The sequence below is a fragment of the Aythya marila genome, assembly GCF_965140915.1.
Source record: "Aythya marila genome assembly, chromosome: 7".
Lineage (NCBI taxonomy): Eukaryota > Metazoa > Chordata > Aves > Anseriformes > Anatidae > Aythya > Aythya marila.
Window position 1 is genome coordinate 14,987,113 of NC_139048.1, and position 18,640 is coordinate 15,005,752.

General features: G+C 36.5%; 1 protein-coding gene across 3 annotated transcripts in view; it reads left to right on the top strand.

The window, feature by feature from the left end:
• Positions 1–3,267: 3,267 nt before the first annotated feature.
• ADGRA1 (adhesion G protein-coupled receptor A1) overlaps positions 3,268–18,640 on the top strand; it is a 278,100-nt gene continuing 262,727 nt past the window's right edge. For 2 of the 3 annotated variants that reach the window (XM_082765151.1, XM_082765152.1), the window contains exon 1: positions 3,268–3,549. In XM_082765151.1, the coding sequence (XP_082621277.1) occupies positions 3,320–3,549 (230 nt within the window). In that variant the 5' untranslated portion in view covers positions 3,268–3,319. Of the gene's footprint in view, positions 3,550–3,578; positions 3,739–18,640 lie in introns of those variants that run through there. The other variant, XM_082765153.1, reaches the window with a different exon arrangement.

Genomic DNA, 18,640 nt, shown 5'->3' on the forward strand with positions numbered 1-18,640 from the left:
ATTAATGGTGGTAGAATACTGGGGTGCAGGAGGAAATGGGGTGAGTGAGTCCTTGTTTCACTGCTGTCAATAAAGGGTTGATGTTCAAGGAATTAAACGGTTGATAGAGTGCCAACTTCTGGATAAGAAATAAAACAAAAGCCCTGACGGTTTGTGGCTATTAAAGTTTCCATGGCTCTCTTCCAACACTAACATACTATTTTGAAATCCTGACAAAATTCAAATTGACTTATTTACATTCTGCTTCCCCATATTTCCTATTATTGTATAACACATTCTTGTTACTTAATTGCTGTGTAATGTCCTGTGATGCTAAGCAGGTGCTGCTGCTGCTTTGTGCTTGAGAACATGATCTAAATGTAATGTAAACCTGAAGTTCAATGCATCTCCCATATCTCTAACCTCTGATTCCTTTTTATATCATTTATCTTAATTCAGGCTAATACCATTTTAGGATTATCTTCCTAAATTTATTTACATTCCTTCCAACATTTACACATTCAGCCATGGGATAAAATTCCTCTCTCAAGTACTGCTGCAAGGATGTAGTGTATGCACACAATAACACACCTACTGAAACTCCTCAATACTTTTGATGTGCGTGCACACACACACACACAAAAAAAAGTAATTTTCTTTCTTTCCCGGTCCAAGAAAATTTATCCTTCAGTTCCATTATGGAATCAAACAACAAAAGCAAGAGTTTAACTGTAAAGAAATTATTAAAATTATGAAATGCCATGTTTCAAGAAAATGTCCAGCCATGTTTTTGTCTTCCAGGAAGTTATCTGAGCAGGACTTGGCCTTCTTCTACTCCAACCATTTCACAAATTTTCTTGGTTGTGTGAGCAGAAGGAGACCAGCACATACCACATTCTGGTTGTACCCATGTGTGATAATCTTGGGATAGATCTAAAAATATTTCAGAGAAATTGAGAGGCACAAAGACAATTGCAATCTGCAGTTCTTATTTAACTGCAGATATTTAACTCAGTTCTTATTTAACTGCACAGACATCTGACTTCTTCAAGTGTCTTTGACTTTAATATACGTTATAAACTCAGAATTCTGATTTTGCACATACCAAAATCCATCTAAAGAGCTCACACAGTATGCTATCTACTGTGTGAGCCACCACAGGCACCCAAGCTGTAGGCAAAATCTATTTGTCTAAAATTTGCAGTTTTGGAACCCAAAAAGAGCAATGTTGGCTGCTTTTAAAACTGTGGTGCCACAGCCCTTTTTCTTCCCCTCTAACAAGGGAACTTGGGATTATCCTACTTTTCCAAGAAACTGAAAATTCAGTTGTTTGCATATCATGAGAGAGCTGAAATTTCATCTTCCAAAGTCTGACAGACTGGCTCAATGCTACCAACACTGAAAGTTCTGCTGTGCTGGCTGGTGCCAACTGAAGCAGTAGTGAGCTGTTTAGGTACCCAGGACTCTTTTTTTTCAACCAGACCTCTGTTTAAACTGTGAGGTCTCAGGGCAGGAACATAATCTGTGTTTGTAAATCATACAAAAGTTACTTTTTCATATTTAAAAACAACAATGAAGGAAGGGGTCGATAGCTGTTTCTTTATTTGTAGTAAATCAAGAAAGAAAGGAAATGTGAGATGAATGGGGAAGTGAAGAGTAAATTCTCCCTTAATTTTCATTTCTAATGTTGGGAATAATAGCTCCTTTTCCATTTTTGCTGTACGATTTGATAGATGGCTTCCACAACTCTTCTTGTGCTTTAATAAAACAATATTCTTTAAGAACTTTCAGGATCAGTGATCTAGAAAAAATGTTAAAACTCTGCTAGTATGTGTTTAGGACTGAGTTTGACTGCAAATTTCCACTCCTTAGTAAGGTTAACACCAAATGAAATTCATGCTATGTTTCCATAAATAGGTATTCTCCACTTGTGCTTTCACAAGTGGAGAGAATAGGTGAGAGAATATTTGAAAGCTGAAAAAAGTATTTGCAAATTGAAATGCTATATAGGTTTTCTTTATCATAAGGAAGAACAGCATGTAACTGTTACAATGCTGAGTGGTCTCACATAACACCATCCATTTTGCAGTCTGTCAGTAAGCCTTACACAACTTTGCTTTTAAAAATAAAAGAGCAGAAGTTGTAATATTAATGATTTTTTAAATCAACAACTGTACAGAAAAGAAGATTGTTCCTGAGAATGTTCCTGGAATTTCACAAGAGCACTAATCCTTCTATCACTTATTAATAAACTTAGCGCCTAAAGGCTCCAATTAGGTATTAAAACACAGCAATAAGAGGCATTGTAAATGGGCAAGACAAATCTCCCCTTAGGGACTATAGTATAATATTGTTTTAAAAACTAGTAACTTCTTAAAACAGCTTTACAGCCGTGGTGGACTTTGGCCTAGATCCTGCAATGAAAATGTGCATTGTGAGTCCCCCTTGAGCAAGACAAGGCAGGGAACATGCTCCTGCTGTAAAAGCCCATTAAAAATGGAAGTGCTTGCTACAAATTGGATTTTTTGTTCACTTTCAGAAACAAACAACCAAAAAACAGGGTAGCTACCAGTTGATAGTAAACATCCACACTAAGAATTACTGTCTGTATGATGTAAAATACCATCAGAATCTCCAAAGCCATGGAGTACCAGAAACCCACAAATCCAAGCAGAAAATCAAGCTGCTCATTGACCTGGATGGCAGATCAACTCTTGACCACCAATCACACTGCTGCTGTAGGTGGTGCCCACAGCGTTATCCGAGATGTTTGACCTGGGATAACTGCGTGGAGCCACCTCGATGGAGGTGGCTGGAGCCCTGTGATGCCTCTTGGTCTGTGCTGACCTTTGTCCACAGCCTGACATTCCTTTCCCACCAATATAGGTATGAGCCCCGCTTTGCGCACACGATGCTAAAGGGCCGTGCAGGCAAAACCGGGTATTTCCAACACCAGCATCCCAACCCCTCCCCGTAATTTCTTCACCTCCCGACGTCCCAACTGGTGCCTGCCCTGGGTGTAGCCCGCACCCGGAGCATCTGCCCCCTTCCTTGGGGTTCTTGCCGGTCACCCGCTGCGGGGCGCGGGGGCGGCTCCGGCCGCCGGGGGGGAGTCCGCGGGGTCCGCCCAGCGCCGCGGCTACACGGGCTGCGGCAGGAAAGGAACGGCGGCTCCTCGGAGGAGGAGGAAGGGGGGGTCCCTCGGAGCGGAGAGGCGCGGCGAGGCGGGGCGGGGTGGGCGCAGGAGGCGTGGAGGGGAGCGTGGCTGGAGCGCGGAGCGGCGCGGAGGGGAGCGTGCCATGCGCGGCGCGGCTGCTGGCGGTTCGCTCGCTGGCTCAGCATGCGGGGGCTCTGCCGCCGCCTCTGCCTCTGCCTGCTGGCCGCCGTGCTGGGGGGGCTCTGCGGGGGCAGCAGGAACTGCCCCGACCTCATCGTGGACCGCTGCCTCTGCGCTGCCGAGAGAGCCAAGGGGCCCGGCCGCCCGGCGCTCCGCATCAAAGTGGTCTGCAGCGGAGGCGACTTGGTGGAAACTTTGCAGCCCGCCGTGCTGCCCAACCGCACCGTGTCCCTGTGAGTACGGCCCCCAGTACCCCCCGCGGGAGCGCCCCGGAGGAAGGGGCGCGGGGCTCTGGGGAGCCGGCGCGCATCCTTGGGGATCGGGGGGGACCCCGTGGCGCGGCCGTGCCCAAGCGCTGCCGCAGGAGCCGGGAAAGCCGCTCCCAGCGGATTATAATATAACCCTGGGCCGGCTTTTAAAAAGTACGTGAGCTTTTTTTTTTTTTTCTTTTTTTTTTTTTTTCTTCTTCTTCCTCAGTTTGGAAACTCTTGCTGGCCTTTTGGTCGAGCTGGGAAAGCTGGGCTTACCCTGATGTAAATTGCATGCTGCTCTGTGTGGTGGTTTGGAAAAATTCAGTGCTAGCTGAACTGATGGAGCTCACTGGTGCACCTTTCTGCTGGCTACGGGATGGGCGCAAACTGAATGGTAGCAAACTGAATGGGGCAATGAATGGTAGCGATAATGACGAACTGCCTGCTGGAGTTGTGTGTCATTAACTGGTATTCCCCCTTCTCTCCTCTAAATAAAGTTTGGAATTTGACGTCTCCTTTTTTAATAAGAGTTTTTGTCCAACTATTTGAAAAGAATAAATCTCCAATACTGTTCTGACTTTGCTAAAAATGACTAGCGCTTTGGAGTTTGAATTCTCTCTTTTTTTTTTTTTTTCTTTTTCTTTTTTTTTTTTTTTTTTTTCTCTCCATGTGTTTTGGAAATAGGTTAAGATGTTTTGTTGCCTGTTGCACATAGGTAAACTTGAATAAATGATATATATGTTTAGTCAACTAGTAGAATTTGTATCACCAGTCATAGGTGAAAGTAATGTCCCTATAATGGACCCAAGCAGTAATAGCTCTGTGACATTTACCCTTTAGATCATGCACATATTCAACAGATCTTTTACTGCTGAATTTAGTTCTGTTGACAATTCCTGCTGTGAACATCTCTACTGTTCACTGCATTTTCTTTAAGTCAACACTTTTAGGAGACAACTGGTAAAGATAGTAATTTATAACATCTGTGGAGCTCGTGCTTGTAAATGTACAGATGTGCTGTGTATGCTTCAGTTCAGTTTCAGCTATAACAGTTGAGTGACTTGATGCTGATTAGCTGTATGCTGATTATTCATCTGGGAAGGTCTTACTTGTTAATATACAAGATATAATAACTACACTTCCTGATAAATTTTAATAGACTGTTTTAGAATGATTTTATTACATTAGTATAACTCTTAACCTAGGTGGTAAATTTGCTGGTACTTTTGTAATTTATATAACTGGCTATATAGTTTTTGCCTCCCAAAAGGGTATAAAATGTCAACTTCTTGGACAGACACAAACTATTTTTTTTTTTCCATTTGTTAAAGTTCTGTAGGAACTCTTAAACTCAGCATATCTTCAAAGGCTATTGTTCTTAAACATTGATTTACAGAGTTTTATTCAGATTTTTTTTTTTAAGAAACTTTTCCTTTGACTAGGTAAGTACTAGTAGATAAATTCTGCTGACCGTAAGATCAACAGAAGTATATATTCACTATGTTGAAAATAAATACAAATACAGTACCATGTATCACCTAAACTGATCCATTTTCTCTTACTGTGTTTTTTTGTTTGTTTGTTTGTTTGTTTTTTTCTTTCCTTCCTTCCCATAAGGTAAATTTATTGCTAAATCTTGAAGGTAAAAAGGAAAAATGTTAAAATCTGAGTTAGGGATGTAATAACTTTCAGTAGTTGGAACATACAGATGACAAGTTGATTGAATGTGTCAAAAATTTTCCAGGAGAAACTGTTTTTGATGAATTAAATTACACTTGTGAGATTTGGCCAGCTGCAGAAAATAATGATAAAAAGCTCAAACACTAGTGCTAGTACATTTGTTTTTGTAGCTGCATGAAGAATTAGACAAAAGTGAATATTGCAGTAGACACTGCCTGTTTTCATTCAGTTTTATGGGCCCACAGAGAGAAAGAGAGTTTTAACATACGGAGCATAACCTTTTGGCTTGCTTTAAAAATTAAGAAATATAGAGGTGAATAAAGGAACGCATGTTCAGATGCAGTTACAATTTGATGAAACAATGTAACGAACAGTTTTGGGGATTTTTTTTGTCAGATTAAATCATATTCATATTTCTCATGTAGGGATGCTGTTTCTCACGTGCAATTTCCTTTCAGAAGGAAAGATTGAAGCCCAACTTAATTGCTCTGCAAAGATGACAGAGGGGGTACCTTTGCATCTCTTGAGCCATTAAGAGATGAAGTTCTAGGTCTGTAACTTTTCATTTACTTGCTAGGTAATGTTGCTTACCAGCAAATTTTAAGAAGTTACAATTTGTTAGTTTAATGATTTTTTTTTTTTCCAACTAACTGACCATGGACCTTGGCTGAGTTTGACGATTCAGGCTCTATGGCACGTATGCACTAAAAGTATTGCTACTGAAAGTACTTCTGGAATTTGGTAGGCAATGATTTGACTTAACATAAGCTAGTGTGAAGTCACAGAAGAAATGCTTATTCTTGACAGGTTTGGACCAATTATTTCCAGTGTATGATGTTATAGTTTCTTTGAAGTCAGATGAATACTGCAGCCATTCAGTACTGTCCAAATGCTCCCAATACTATGTATGACACTAGAAATAAAATCAAAATATAAGCTGATATATGAACTCTTCCATCCCCTTTATTTTATATTAAAAGAAAGAAAAACAAACAAACAAAACAACAAAAAGCAACCACAACGTGAAGAACCTAGTTTTGTAGTTACTGTTTTACTGTCTTTATTCAGTATTTTACTTTGGAGATGGGATTCAAGTGTTCGATCTGGATCAAAAAAACAAACAAACAAAAAAGCAACAGTAGCTCCACAAAGTATTTGCATGTATTTTGTTGAAAGCAATTCTAGCCGTTATTGATTTGCAACATAAATTTCTGTGCCTTTTTTATCATGGTGGGGGAGAAGGAAGGGATTTTTTTTTTTTCCCATTGAGAGTACCGCTATTGAATCATGAAATTATGCAAGCAGCACTCCCCACATCACTCTCAGTAAGCATGGACATGTAGACATGACAAGGAAGAATCATACCCCTTCATGATAATACAGCTTTCTCAGTCTAAATTTTATGGCTGAATACATGGGAATTCTTATATTGAATCAATACTTTACAAATTATTATTTTAAATTGTGTGATTGGATTGTTGAAGTGTAACAACAGAGAAAAAAATAACTTGCAAGTTTTTTCTCTTCTGCATTAATGGAAATTTCAGTTGTTAAACTTTTGACTGACTTGCTGAAATTTGGGTTATACAGAATAAGACAGTAAAAATGGATTAGCCACTTTTTACAAAGAAGAAGTCCTACAATTTGAAATTTCAGGAATTAGTAATTAGGTTCTGTTCTGAATTATTCCACATAAACTGGACAGTATGTCTGTAGGTTAATTACTATCTGTACTTTTTTTAATATTTTTTTTTCTCTTAAGTGGTGTCAAGAAGTTTATCATTCCAGTTCTTAGAAATTCACAGATCATTACATCTCTGGACAGAATATACTTAGATATAAATGTTGTCAGATTATAATAGCAGCATTATTTTTTTGTCCTCCCTCTTAATTCTAAAGGAAGGTTAACATATGTGAAGGTGTTATTTTTACAAATTTTGCCTATGCATGCACCTGGGTAAGTTGTTTTAAACATCATTGTAGAAACGAAGAACACTTAAAGCAGTGTATGGTCATAGCAACTCATCATATATGAATTTTCCTATTTTTATGTCAATGCACTTATTTTGATTGTGAATCAAAAGTGGTCTCAAAGTCCTCAGATTATCAATTTGAGACTGAGGCTACATGACTCCAGTGGAAATCCATAGTCATAAAATGTACGTAGAGGTTTTCATCTTGAAAGCCCTTCACAAATATTACCCAGTCTTCTGAAAGCAGCATTCTCCCTGCTTTCCTCTGCCCCCAAATTACTTTTATGTCACATTCATTTATGTCATATCTACTGGCATTTATTCTAATTTATTATATTACTGTATATTTTTCATGTCCAGTCTTGCCTTTTACAGTTCAATATTAGTTCAGTTTAGCATATATCAATATGATTTATAAGCATATAATTTTATATTTTTTATATTTATATAAGCATGTAACTGTAAAAAATATGCCTTTTTTTTTTTTTTTTTTTTAATGTCCCAAAGAGTTTAGACAACGAGCTAGCCAAAACAAACAAAGCAAGAATTGAGGTAAGGATGAACAAAAAAATATTATTCAGTAGCTTTATCTCCACATCTTAAATCTCACTTTTTTTTTTTTTTTTTTTTCTTTATTAGTATGAGGTTTCATGTAGTGTTCCTGATTTCTAAGTATTTGGGTTCTTAAAAACTGTAGGATATTTCTCATTGTAAAGATTTTCACAGACATTTTCACCTTAGTTAGCTTCCTGTGTTCACTCAAAGTGGCAGGAAAAAAAAAAAAAAAGGAATAAAAACCAGGTTTCCTGCTCCATTATTGATGTATGTATACATATTTATACATGCTTTCTCCAAAAGCTCTTAAAAAAAATAAAAATAAAAATAAAAAAAGCAGTTTGCAGTTTGTGAAAGACATCCCTGTCATAAAGCAAACTGACACAGAAGACTTGGAAGAGCTGAGAGAAATGGTAGGGGAAGGCAAAACAAAGAGAAGTGAAAAACAGTAGAGAAAAGTTTTTAGACAGAAGTCTGAATTCCCTTGATATTTCAAGGTATTTGGCTAGGGTGGCCAGAAAATACCATAACCGAAGATATTTTTCTTCATGTTATTTCTGATAAGAGGGTGGGTACACCTGAATTCTCTTGTTTGTGTGTCAATACTGTGCAGTACTCTGACCAAATTATGATTTCCTGTTGATGAAACTGATCCATTGGCATTAATGGAAATTTTAACATGAGAGGAGCACGAAAAGATTCTTTTAATAAAACTTTACAAATAATCTCCAAAATACCATAAAAACTTATTTAACAGTTATTACATTAACTTTTTAAAGTTATATTAATCATGCTAAAGTTTCTTTCCCTATTTATTAATCTGCAAATGTCATAAATTAAAAAAAAAAAGCCATGTGTCCTTGTGTTTTTAAGTTCTCAAGGTAATTTTCTCTGATGAAAGCAGTTTGTGGAAGAGAGTGAGGTGAGAATTTTTGGAAACAGGTAAAGTTGTTTCACTGTATCAAATGTTTCATTAATTTCATAGAAACCAAGTCCTTCCTGCATACTAGGGAATTTGCAGTATCTTACACTGAGTTTAATTCCAGAGATAAAAGTAAACCAATGAGATAAACAGGAAGATAGTAATACACGTGGAAAGAAATTTTATCATATATGTATATCTGATACCTATTAAGAAGTCCTAAATGAAGTTGGGGTTTTATGATATCATAGAATTTGTCAGTTGGTTATCTACTGAGCTTGTTGAGCTTGTTTGCCATAAGCAGGAAGAGCTTTAGTATAAGATACTGCCTTTTTTTTTTTTTTTTTTTTTTTTTTAGGTAATCCTGATAGTCATTAAATAACTATTTAGTTTTAATGATTAGAAGATATACGTGCAACAGAAATTTGTTTCTGAACCATAGGTATTATCATCTTGCAGTGGCCAGGGAGAAGATGATATGAGTATGTGGAATTTCCCACTATACAAAGTTGTGCAAGCTGCTGCCCTTTGAGACCAAGGGTCAGCCCTTAAAATGGACTGTTCTTTAAATTTGAGAATGTAGCAATTTTTGTTATTTTTATTTTAAGGAAGACATACTGAAATATTTCCTTAAAATATATTTTTCTTTCCTTGTCCACTACCAAATACCCTGGCAGCATCATAAGAGGTTAGGTGAGGTGAAGCAAAGATGTGGGAGGGATGTGGTAGGGAGAGAGGTGAAGAAGGCGAAAAAGCTCTTAAAACAGCTCTTTATAGCCAGAAGGAAAGGGTCTGAAAAATGTTATTAAAATGAAGCTTACAATGTTTCATATTTATATACATTCTCCTTTTTCTGCATCTTTCAGAGGTTTAAAATCACTTTTTTTTTTTTTTTTTTTTTTTTTTTTTGACTGTTTGATGCTATACAACAAAAGGGTCTGGTTAACACACCTGTGACTCTAGAAGTCCATTTTTTTCTTTGCCTTCAATACAGACCCAGCAGCTTTCTGGGCAGAAGTAGCCAGAGTAACATAGGCCCCTTACTTGGGGCCTTCTGTCATAACAAATTTTGCAGCTGTTGTATTCAGCCATACTCCACGTAATCCACTCCTGCTTTCCTTGCTACTGTCTTTTGTCCTGTTTTTATAATAGAGAGCTGATATCATCTGGAAGTTAAAGAGCAGAGTGTCTTCAATGAGACAGGAATTTGGCTGTAATATCCAGTAGGAAACATATACCTGTGTCTATGTGTGCATGCATACACACACACATGAAGCTTACACACTTCCTTCATGTACATGAAAGTCAGAAGTTTCAGTCAGCTTGAATTTCTCTACTTTAATAACATCTGTGCGTGTTTTCAGAAATCTCTATTTGTGCTTTTCTGATTTTGAGGAAAAACTGCCTATTGATTTCTAAGCTTCCTCCTTTTCCATCTTCCTGATAGGATGTAGAAAACCATCACAGCTTCAAATGTGTACAAAAGGAGGAAAAGGTTGGGTGTGTGTTTCTCTAATCAGCGGTGATTAATGCTGATCAATCACAAATTTATTGTCTGATTCTAGACTTCCCAAATCTCAATTGGCAAAAAATATTACATTTAAAATAATATATTTTCCATTTACTTTGTAAATTGTGTAACACAGAAAAAGTTCAGGCTTGGTTTATTTTTGTGGCAACATGCCATTCTTCACCCTTCTTTTAAAATCATTTCCAACTGTGTTTTCATGTCTGGGACTGATTTGAGAGTACTCTGAAGGTATATTTAGTCATTACAAAAACTCTGCTTTTGCATTTTTTATTATAGTCTTACAGCCTTGTTGATAGTTTCTTTTCTGTTTTTAGTTGGATATAATCTTATCTCAACAGCACTATGTCAAATGTATAAACTGTTCTGCCAATAAAGTAAATACACAGTGGTTTATGGCTATTTACATTCATAGACCTATAAATCTGTGCAAAAAACTGAGATTTATTCCTAGATCATATAGAATTCAAATTTGCTGATAGCTATGCATAAGTAAGCAAATTCTTCTACACTTGTATTTTAAGGTTTAGGTCCTTTTGTAAATGGCTGTCTTTTGAAACGACTATTCATCAAAACTTATGAAGGTATAAAGGCACTGGCATACGTTTTCAGTGTGTATACTGTAGACTTTGTAGAACACAAAATTAAGGTTAAACAATTTTCTGTGTTATTAAGGTATCATTATGGTTTTGAGTAACCTGATCAGTCAAGGCCTTCAAATTCCAAATTATGTACAATTTTGATTTTCCTAGTTTATTGAAGAATTACTGTGATTTCTTCCTTCTAATAACAATCAAGATGATGTCTCCTCATAAAGTCCTTCTTTTTATGTTATGGCATAGATTATCCCAGAGAGTGCATTAGTGCATGTTTTATAGATAAAAGTATACACTGGGACAGTAAAGGTTTAAGTGTACTGTAATTTGAGAAAAGAAAGAACTAAATCTTAGAATGGAAAATAAAGTTAAAAGTAGTAGTAATCAGATCAGGCCCGGAAAATTTGGAGAAAAACATTAATTTAAGAAAAGAATTGAACACTTTACTTTGCAATATATTATTAGTTCCCTGGCAACTGTTACTTGGATATCTGCATTTCAAATTATCATGCGTGGTATCAATTTCTGTGAGAGTGGAGGGGTGGAAGAAAAGCATAATCTGTTTGTTCAGAACTTTCTCAGTACAGTGACTAACAGATATTTAAGAGGATGCATATTGAAATGTTAGGAAAGCTTCCTCTAAAGGAATGTGCTAACAACCTGGCACAACAGGAAACTTACTAACATTTAAACAAACAAACAAAAAAAAAAACAAACACAACAGACATTACCAATTTTGAGGAATCAAATTTACCAGCACTCCTAAGTATCAGTGTATTTCCTTGTTAACATGTATTCTATCAGGGTAGTATGGCATGCTAAGGAAAATGCTTAATTCTCTTTGTCTTCCATGGGTCATCCTCTGTGTGTGGAGCCATCTGCTACTAGTTTCAGAGCCTTGTAATTCTGCACTTTACTTTTATTATTACTGCTCTTATGTTGATATTTCTCCCCATTTTCTTTCTTACCTGTATCTTATTTTTGTTCAAGCCTCACGTGTACCACAAACTTTCTCTTGCTACAAATGCATCTCAAAAATTAAATGATAATAAAAAAAAAATCTGCCTCCTTCTTGGTCAGCTCTGGTCTTGGTCCTCTGACGTGCTTCGTTCTTACTTTCCCATGTGTATCCATTTCTCTGCCAGCTTCTGCACTTTCACTGGTGTGTGCTGCTGCTTCCAGCTCACAGTCTCAGACACTTCTCTAGTCTTTCATGACTTTCCAGTTTCTTCTAAACTCCTCCATTACATCTTCCCTCATCATCTTTGGCCCTCGACTCATTTTATTCTTTTCTTCTGAACTTGCTGAGTGAAACTGAAATGAGTGAGGATATTGGTCCTCAGAGGGATCTGACTTAAGTCCTGGAGTTCAGCAGTGCCTGGAATTGGTGCCAGGCAGATGGAGTTGATCCTATTACACAACTTTCAAAAAAGAAAAATGTTTAGTTCTGCCTCCTTAAAGAGTTTATCATCAGAACTGCAGCGAGCAGCATAGAGAAGTCTGAATGTTCTTGTGTCAAGCAGTGATTTTACACTGATCCACTACTGATGGTAGGAACGAAAAGTCATGATGGCCAGGTTTGTTTTACATCCCCAGGATTGTGTAATGTTCATGAGGGAAGAGGAAAAGTGTAATTTCTAGTTTTCTCTACCCTTTCTGACAACATTCAAACAATATTGCAACCATCCTTCCAAAACTGTGAAATGTATATAACACAAGTAATTGCAGTGATAAAGATGAATTTTTGACATGTGCTATTAGTCTTGTTGCAGTTCTTGAGCCAAAAAACTAAACTTTTCAATGTCTAGGCAAATCTAAGCTTAAGGGACAGCATTCCTTTCTCCTGTGATATGCCTAGTATTATTCACAATGTAAGTTTATTATATAGCTCCATCTTAAATTAGATCAAGTTAATGAACTGTTCTCAACAATAGCTGACAAATCTATACTAATTTTGCAAAAGCTGTGATTTCCCATCCACGTTACAAATGGGATGTGGGAAAGGTAACATGGTCAAAAAGAACAAGCTTTCATTGCTCAGTAACATGTGGTTGTTCCTGCAAGTTACATTGCTGGTCCTGGTCTCTGACTAGCATTGCTCTGTTAAGTAAGTCATACAAAAGAAACATGCTTTCCATTGCAATAAAACAGTACATGCTATTCTATCAGCAACGAGTGTCATCATTATAAGACTTATTTTCATGTTATGCACACATTTTGTGAATTGTATGTACCAACCTCTCATCATTAGATTTATTTATTACAAGAGACCCTGATGAGATATATTCCCTCATCTATAGCAAGGTAATTATATGTAGATGGGAAGGGGTAGAGTTTTGTCATATTATGCTTTGAGTAATTCTTCAAAATATGATACAGTGATTGCTAACAGAATTGGATTACATAGTGCTTAGAAAATAAAGTCAATCTGTGGGCGTTACAACACCACATATTCAGGTACCTGTTAAACTACTGGTGCATGCAAGAATAATTTCTGCAGTTTTCCCCTCTGTATTCTACATTTCTATATATTTATATATATTTCTCTGTATTCTGTATAACAATAAGCTCTTGGAAAGTTAATCTGCACTTTCCATTGGTTATATCATACAGGAATCTTCCAGAGGGAAGTTCCGTACATTTATTAATTTATTGATTTAATGGTGCGTTTAACTTTGGGTAAGAACCTAAGTCTATCCAGTGCAGCTTGTAAGCCATGTGTAAGGGTTATTTATCTATCTATTTATTTATTTATTCATTCATTCATTCATGTGGTCATGATTTACTTTGTTTTCTTCTGATTTCTTTAGTTACAGACGTTAATAGTGTCACATTAAGTTTTTAGGATTTGAGGACCTGTTTTGGTATATCTGAGGAAGAGTGGAGGACTACAACATTTCAGGTTGGAAATTAGGAGAATTTTTTTCTCAGAAAAAGTAGATAACATTGAAACAGGTTGCCCAGGGAAGTGTTGGAGTCACTGTTCCTGGCAGTGTTTAAGGAAAGGTTGGATGGGGTACTTAGGGACATGGTTTAGTGGGTGATATTGGTGGCAGGGAGACAGTTGGACCAGATGATCTTGGAGGTCTTTTCCAACCTTAATGATTCTATGATTTGAGATATAAATATCAGGAAATGGTGTGACCTTAGTCATAGATGTTTGGTATTTATTTTATTTATTAGTATGATTTAAAGTATGTATTAAATGAATGCCAATTGCTGCTTGTGTAAAATAAACACTTACATGCCACATTTATCCTTGCCAATCCTCATGAAGCTATAGCAGATATTCTAGAGATAATGCCTTTAGTTTAATCAGAAAAATAAAAAATGAGATTTGCAGAAAAGAGAAAAGGATGAATATTGGAATTTCTCACATTAAATTGTGAGGGGAAAAAAAAACACACAATCGTTTATTGTACAATTCAAAATTCTCTTCACTTTCTGCAATATTACTTGCTTTTGCATTTTATTTAACAATGTTAAGAGTCAACAATGTAAATTCTCAAACCAAAAAAATCTATAAAAGCTAAATTAATGTAATAAATTTCAATCTTCTGAATTTACAGCAAATCAAGTTACTGCTTCATGTTTATTGATTATAAATCTGTTTAACTATTAACTATTCTTCCTAAAACAATTCTTATTAATTAATTTGTTTTTAAATTTAATAAATAGCCTATTAGTGAATTAGTCCATAAGGTGATTTTCATAACAATTTTACACATTTAAAGATTAAATTGAAAAAAAAAAAATAAAGCATTTACTTTAGCTGATGTAGAACAGTTATTTTAAACAAATAAAATCCCTCAAGTAATCGTTTATTAAATAGCACTAGTTGTGTTTGTTTTTTCTTTTGTAAAACTGGCTGTCAAAATGGTGGTATTGAATTATATGTTGAGTATGTGGTTCCATATGAATAGGTAGTGTATAAGCCTTTTCAGCTGGTTGGTGTTTTGTTTTTGAAATTGGCATAGCTAATAAAGCTTCTTGTAGGCTGAAGAACTGGAGTAGTAGGGCTTTCCATCTTTTCTTACTAGCTGCTCTGCTGTTTTACCTAATTTTTCAGTTTTGGAATCTATAAAAACATCATATGTGAACATAAAAAATATTTATGATTCCAAGCTTTTAATTTACAGTCTGAATCTTTGATAAAAATAAGCAAGTGGCTGTCCTGGATGAGACCATACGGCCATGTAGACCAACAGCCTGTATCCAATAGCATTTAGAATCAGGAGTCTGTGGTAGAGTAGCAGATATTTCTCACAAGGATATTCCAGTCTCCAGCCCATCTAAGAGTTGTAGTTCCTGTGTATTTAATTTACCAAAGTGGATTGCTCTTCTACAGCCCTGTCCATCCCGCCCCAAAACCCTTTCCAGTTCTGCATCCTGTGGCGAGAGGTACTGCAGCCTAACTGTGTGTCGATAAGGAATAGTCTCCTTCTGTTTATGTCTGAGTTTCAAGAGTTCAAAACTCTTTCTTAGTAATTTGTTTCAGCCAGAGCTGATTCAAATTTCAAATTCAGGAAATTTCAAATTCAGGAAATTGGGCTGTATTTTGTGCTTAAGAGGAGAGTTCGTCTTGGTGTTTTTCTAGTTGTCCTTTTACCTTTCTCTTATTATCATTAATCACTGTTAGGCAAGGAAGCTGAAAGGCAAGAAGTGATGGAATTTCAAAAACTAAATTTTATGCTATTAATATTATTCTTTCATGTATGTAAATAGAATTTGTTTAACTTTGTGAAAAGAGAGCAATGATAAAACTTCTTAAAAATTATCTTATTTTATTTATTTATTTTCAAGCAAAGGCATTGCATTTAGTGCAATTCATGAGGAAGTACTTTGGTCTTCTAGAAAGAAAAAGGGAGCTCTCTCCCTACTTATTAATGAAAAATGAACAAAATCTTAAAGTTAGCTTTCTCATTGGCTGGCCTAGTTTTCTCTTGGCAGGTTGATAGATTTTCCTGCTTCCCTCTGTATTCCTGAATAATAAATGTATCTTCACTTTTACGTGTACATTAAGGCCAATATTTTGTGGTTTGTTTAGTTATTGGTGCTATGGAAAGGAAAGGGGGTAGAAAGTATGATTGAGAGAATAACTATTGCCATAACAGCATGCCTGTGGGGGGAAAAAAAAAGGCTTTGGATCAGGTAGATGACTTTAAAAGTCACAGAGCACTGTTTGATTGGTCTCTCTCTCTCTCTCTCTCGCTCTTTTTTATTTTTTTTAATCATTTTTCTCCTCTGCTAAAATCTTTTTTTTAATGCTATTGATGTTAGCAATTTTCTTGTGCAGAAAGGTTGCAGCATATTGGTTCTTGCTGGTTGCTACTTCGCTTGTGTTAAATCTTCATTTTCTTTTTCTATGTATGATTCAGATCACAGCTCTAAGCCATGATGATAATGATTTAGTAGATTTGTTACTTAGAGATTGAGTTATCAGTGTATGCATGGAAGGGAATGGTTAAAAGAAAACAGAAGTGGAAAAATTAAAAGTTTAGTGGCTCAGCTTTTGGACTAGGTGGGGTGGGGTAAGAAAACATGTAAAAATATTGATAATCTGATTTTAATAATAATTATTAATTATTATTAATAATAATTCTTAGCAGATCTAGATGAAGTATTTTTGGATGCCTGCTTTCTTGAGATAGTTTTTCTATTTATCTCTCTGTCTGGGGACATGCCTGAAACTAATACTCTCAACGGGAGCTGAAGTCGATGATCCTTGTGGGTCCCTGGACTGAATGATTCTTGTGTAGGTCCCTTCCAACTCAGGATATTTTATGATTCTATAGTCTGTTGTTTTGTGTAGGTTAGCCACTAAACCTGTTTTTCATCCATGTTTCTGGACCTAAAGCTATGCTTTGTCCTTTTAGTTGTTACTTCATTCTGCACCATTTTCCTGATTTCCTGCCATACGGAGGACTACTTCATTTATGTTTTTGTTGTTTGTTTAAACTTGTAAATTATGGGAAACATTTTTCAGGAACTGGCTGTCAGGGAATTCCTGTTCCTGGGCCTTGCTAGGAGAGTCTTTGCCTCTGTTGATCATTCAGAGGGCCTAGTGTTTGCCAGACTCCCCACAAAAGGGGAGATAATTAGACTAAGACAATAATATACCTATAATTCTTCAGCTGGATTGACGCTTCTTGTGGAAGAGTGAAATACATAAAAACTCTAATCACTTCTTCCCTGTATTGATCTGTGTGAATGGTTTGAAGATTTACAGGTCTCATGGAGAACATCCTGCCCAATCATCACAGATGGATCTGCTCCGCCCACCAATTTCTGCCTCTCTGGACAAAAGTGTGCATTGCTGACAGAGTTGAAGATGAGTCAGAGTTGAAGGCTATCCTGAAGTCACAGAGGATGCTATAGGACTTGCCCTCACTTCAAGGTTTCCCCAGCCCAAAGTGACTCACTTTGAGCCTGAAAATCTTCAATTATTATTATTATATTATTTTATTTTATTTTGGGGAGGCGAGGGGGTATTTTTGCACTGTAATAGAGATTTTTCTGCAGAAAAAGATGTATTGATCACTAAACAAATGATTTATTAAGGTTAGTTTGCCTGTACTTAACAGAGTAATAAATGAGGCTGGAGGGGAGGATGAGAATATGAATGGATGTCTGGAGCATGTGAATACTACATTAGCTATCTACTCTTTTTCTTCTATTCTTCAGTGAGTTTCTGTGATTGAGAAGATGCCTGATAAAATTGAGAAAAATGTCAGTATTAATAAATGCTAAGTAAAAAAGGGCACGTAGAACATTTTAACTTTACTCATGCATTGGTTGACTTTAAACTAGATGCTTGTTTTCTGACAGCTCAGCAGTAGTCAACACAAGTAACAAAACAAAACATCTTGTTCCCACTGTGTCAGTGCACGGTGATGCATCTGCATCTTGGATGCTGTGTACAGTTCTGGTTCTTCTATGTCAAAAAAGGTATAGCATTACAAGACAAGGTACAGAAAAGGGGCCATAAATGTGCAGAACCATGGAACAGCTTGTGTATGAGGAATGATGAATAGCTACGGGAGTTTTAGAGTTTTTTCCTGAAACACACTTAAAAGTGAATAGGGAAGGTTATTTTTTTTAGGTTTTACATGGTATAGGATTGAGGAGGCAACAAATTATTAGTTTGGAGTTTCGAAGAGGTAAAAAGTAATTCTTCATGCCTCACACACATTAACTGCAGGGCTTTTTGCTGTAGCTTTTATATCTACAAATCTTTTCTTGATTGCTATCAAAGACAGGACAGTGATATAAACAGACTTCTATCTGACCTGTTCCTGGTGACTTGATGCTGTTCAGTGTATTTATTCATGATCCAGATGGAAAATGTGAAGTTCTCAGAAGACAGGGTCTGGAGGAATGATTATAGCCTGGGGCAGTTCTGTGGAGTAATCAGGATCACTTGGCAAGCAGGACTTGATAGATCTACATTCATTTTAACATGGCCAAGAACATTGTCAGATATCCAGAACAAAGAAAGTATCTTGCACATGTACATTCCAGAAAGCAGTTCCAGCACTGTGTCACTGAAAAGCAGTTAATTATAATGGTGCATAATCGGTTAAACATCTGTTCTTGGTGTGATATTACTAAAAGTGCACTGATAATATCATCTTGGATCTAAAGCAGGGAATGAAAAGCAGAATCAAGGAGTTGGTATTACTTTTGTTTGCTGCTACTGGAAAAGGAGCCTACTAGAAAAATTTGGTATATTTTGACATTTCAAGGATGATTTAAAGACTAGAAAATGTATGCTGCATACTTAAGTCTTCTCATAAATCTCTTGTTTGAGATTAAAAGG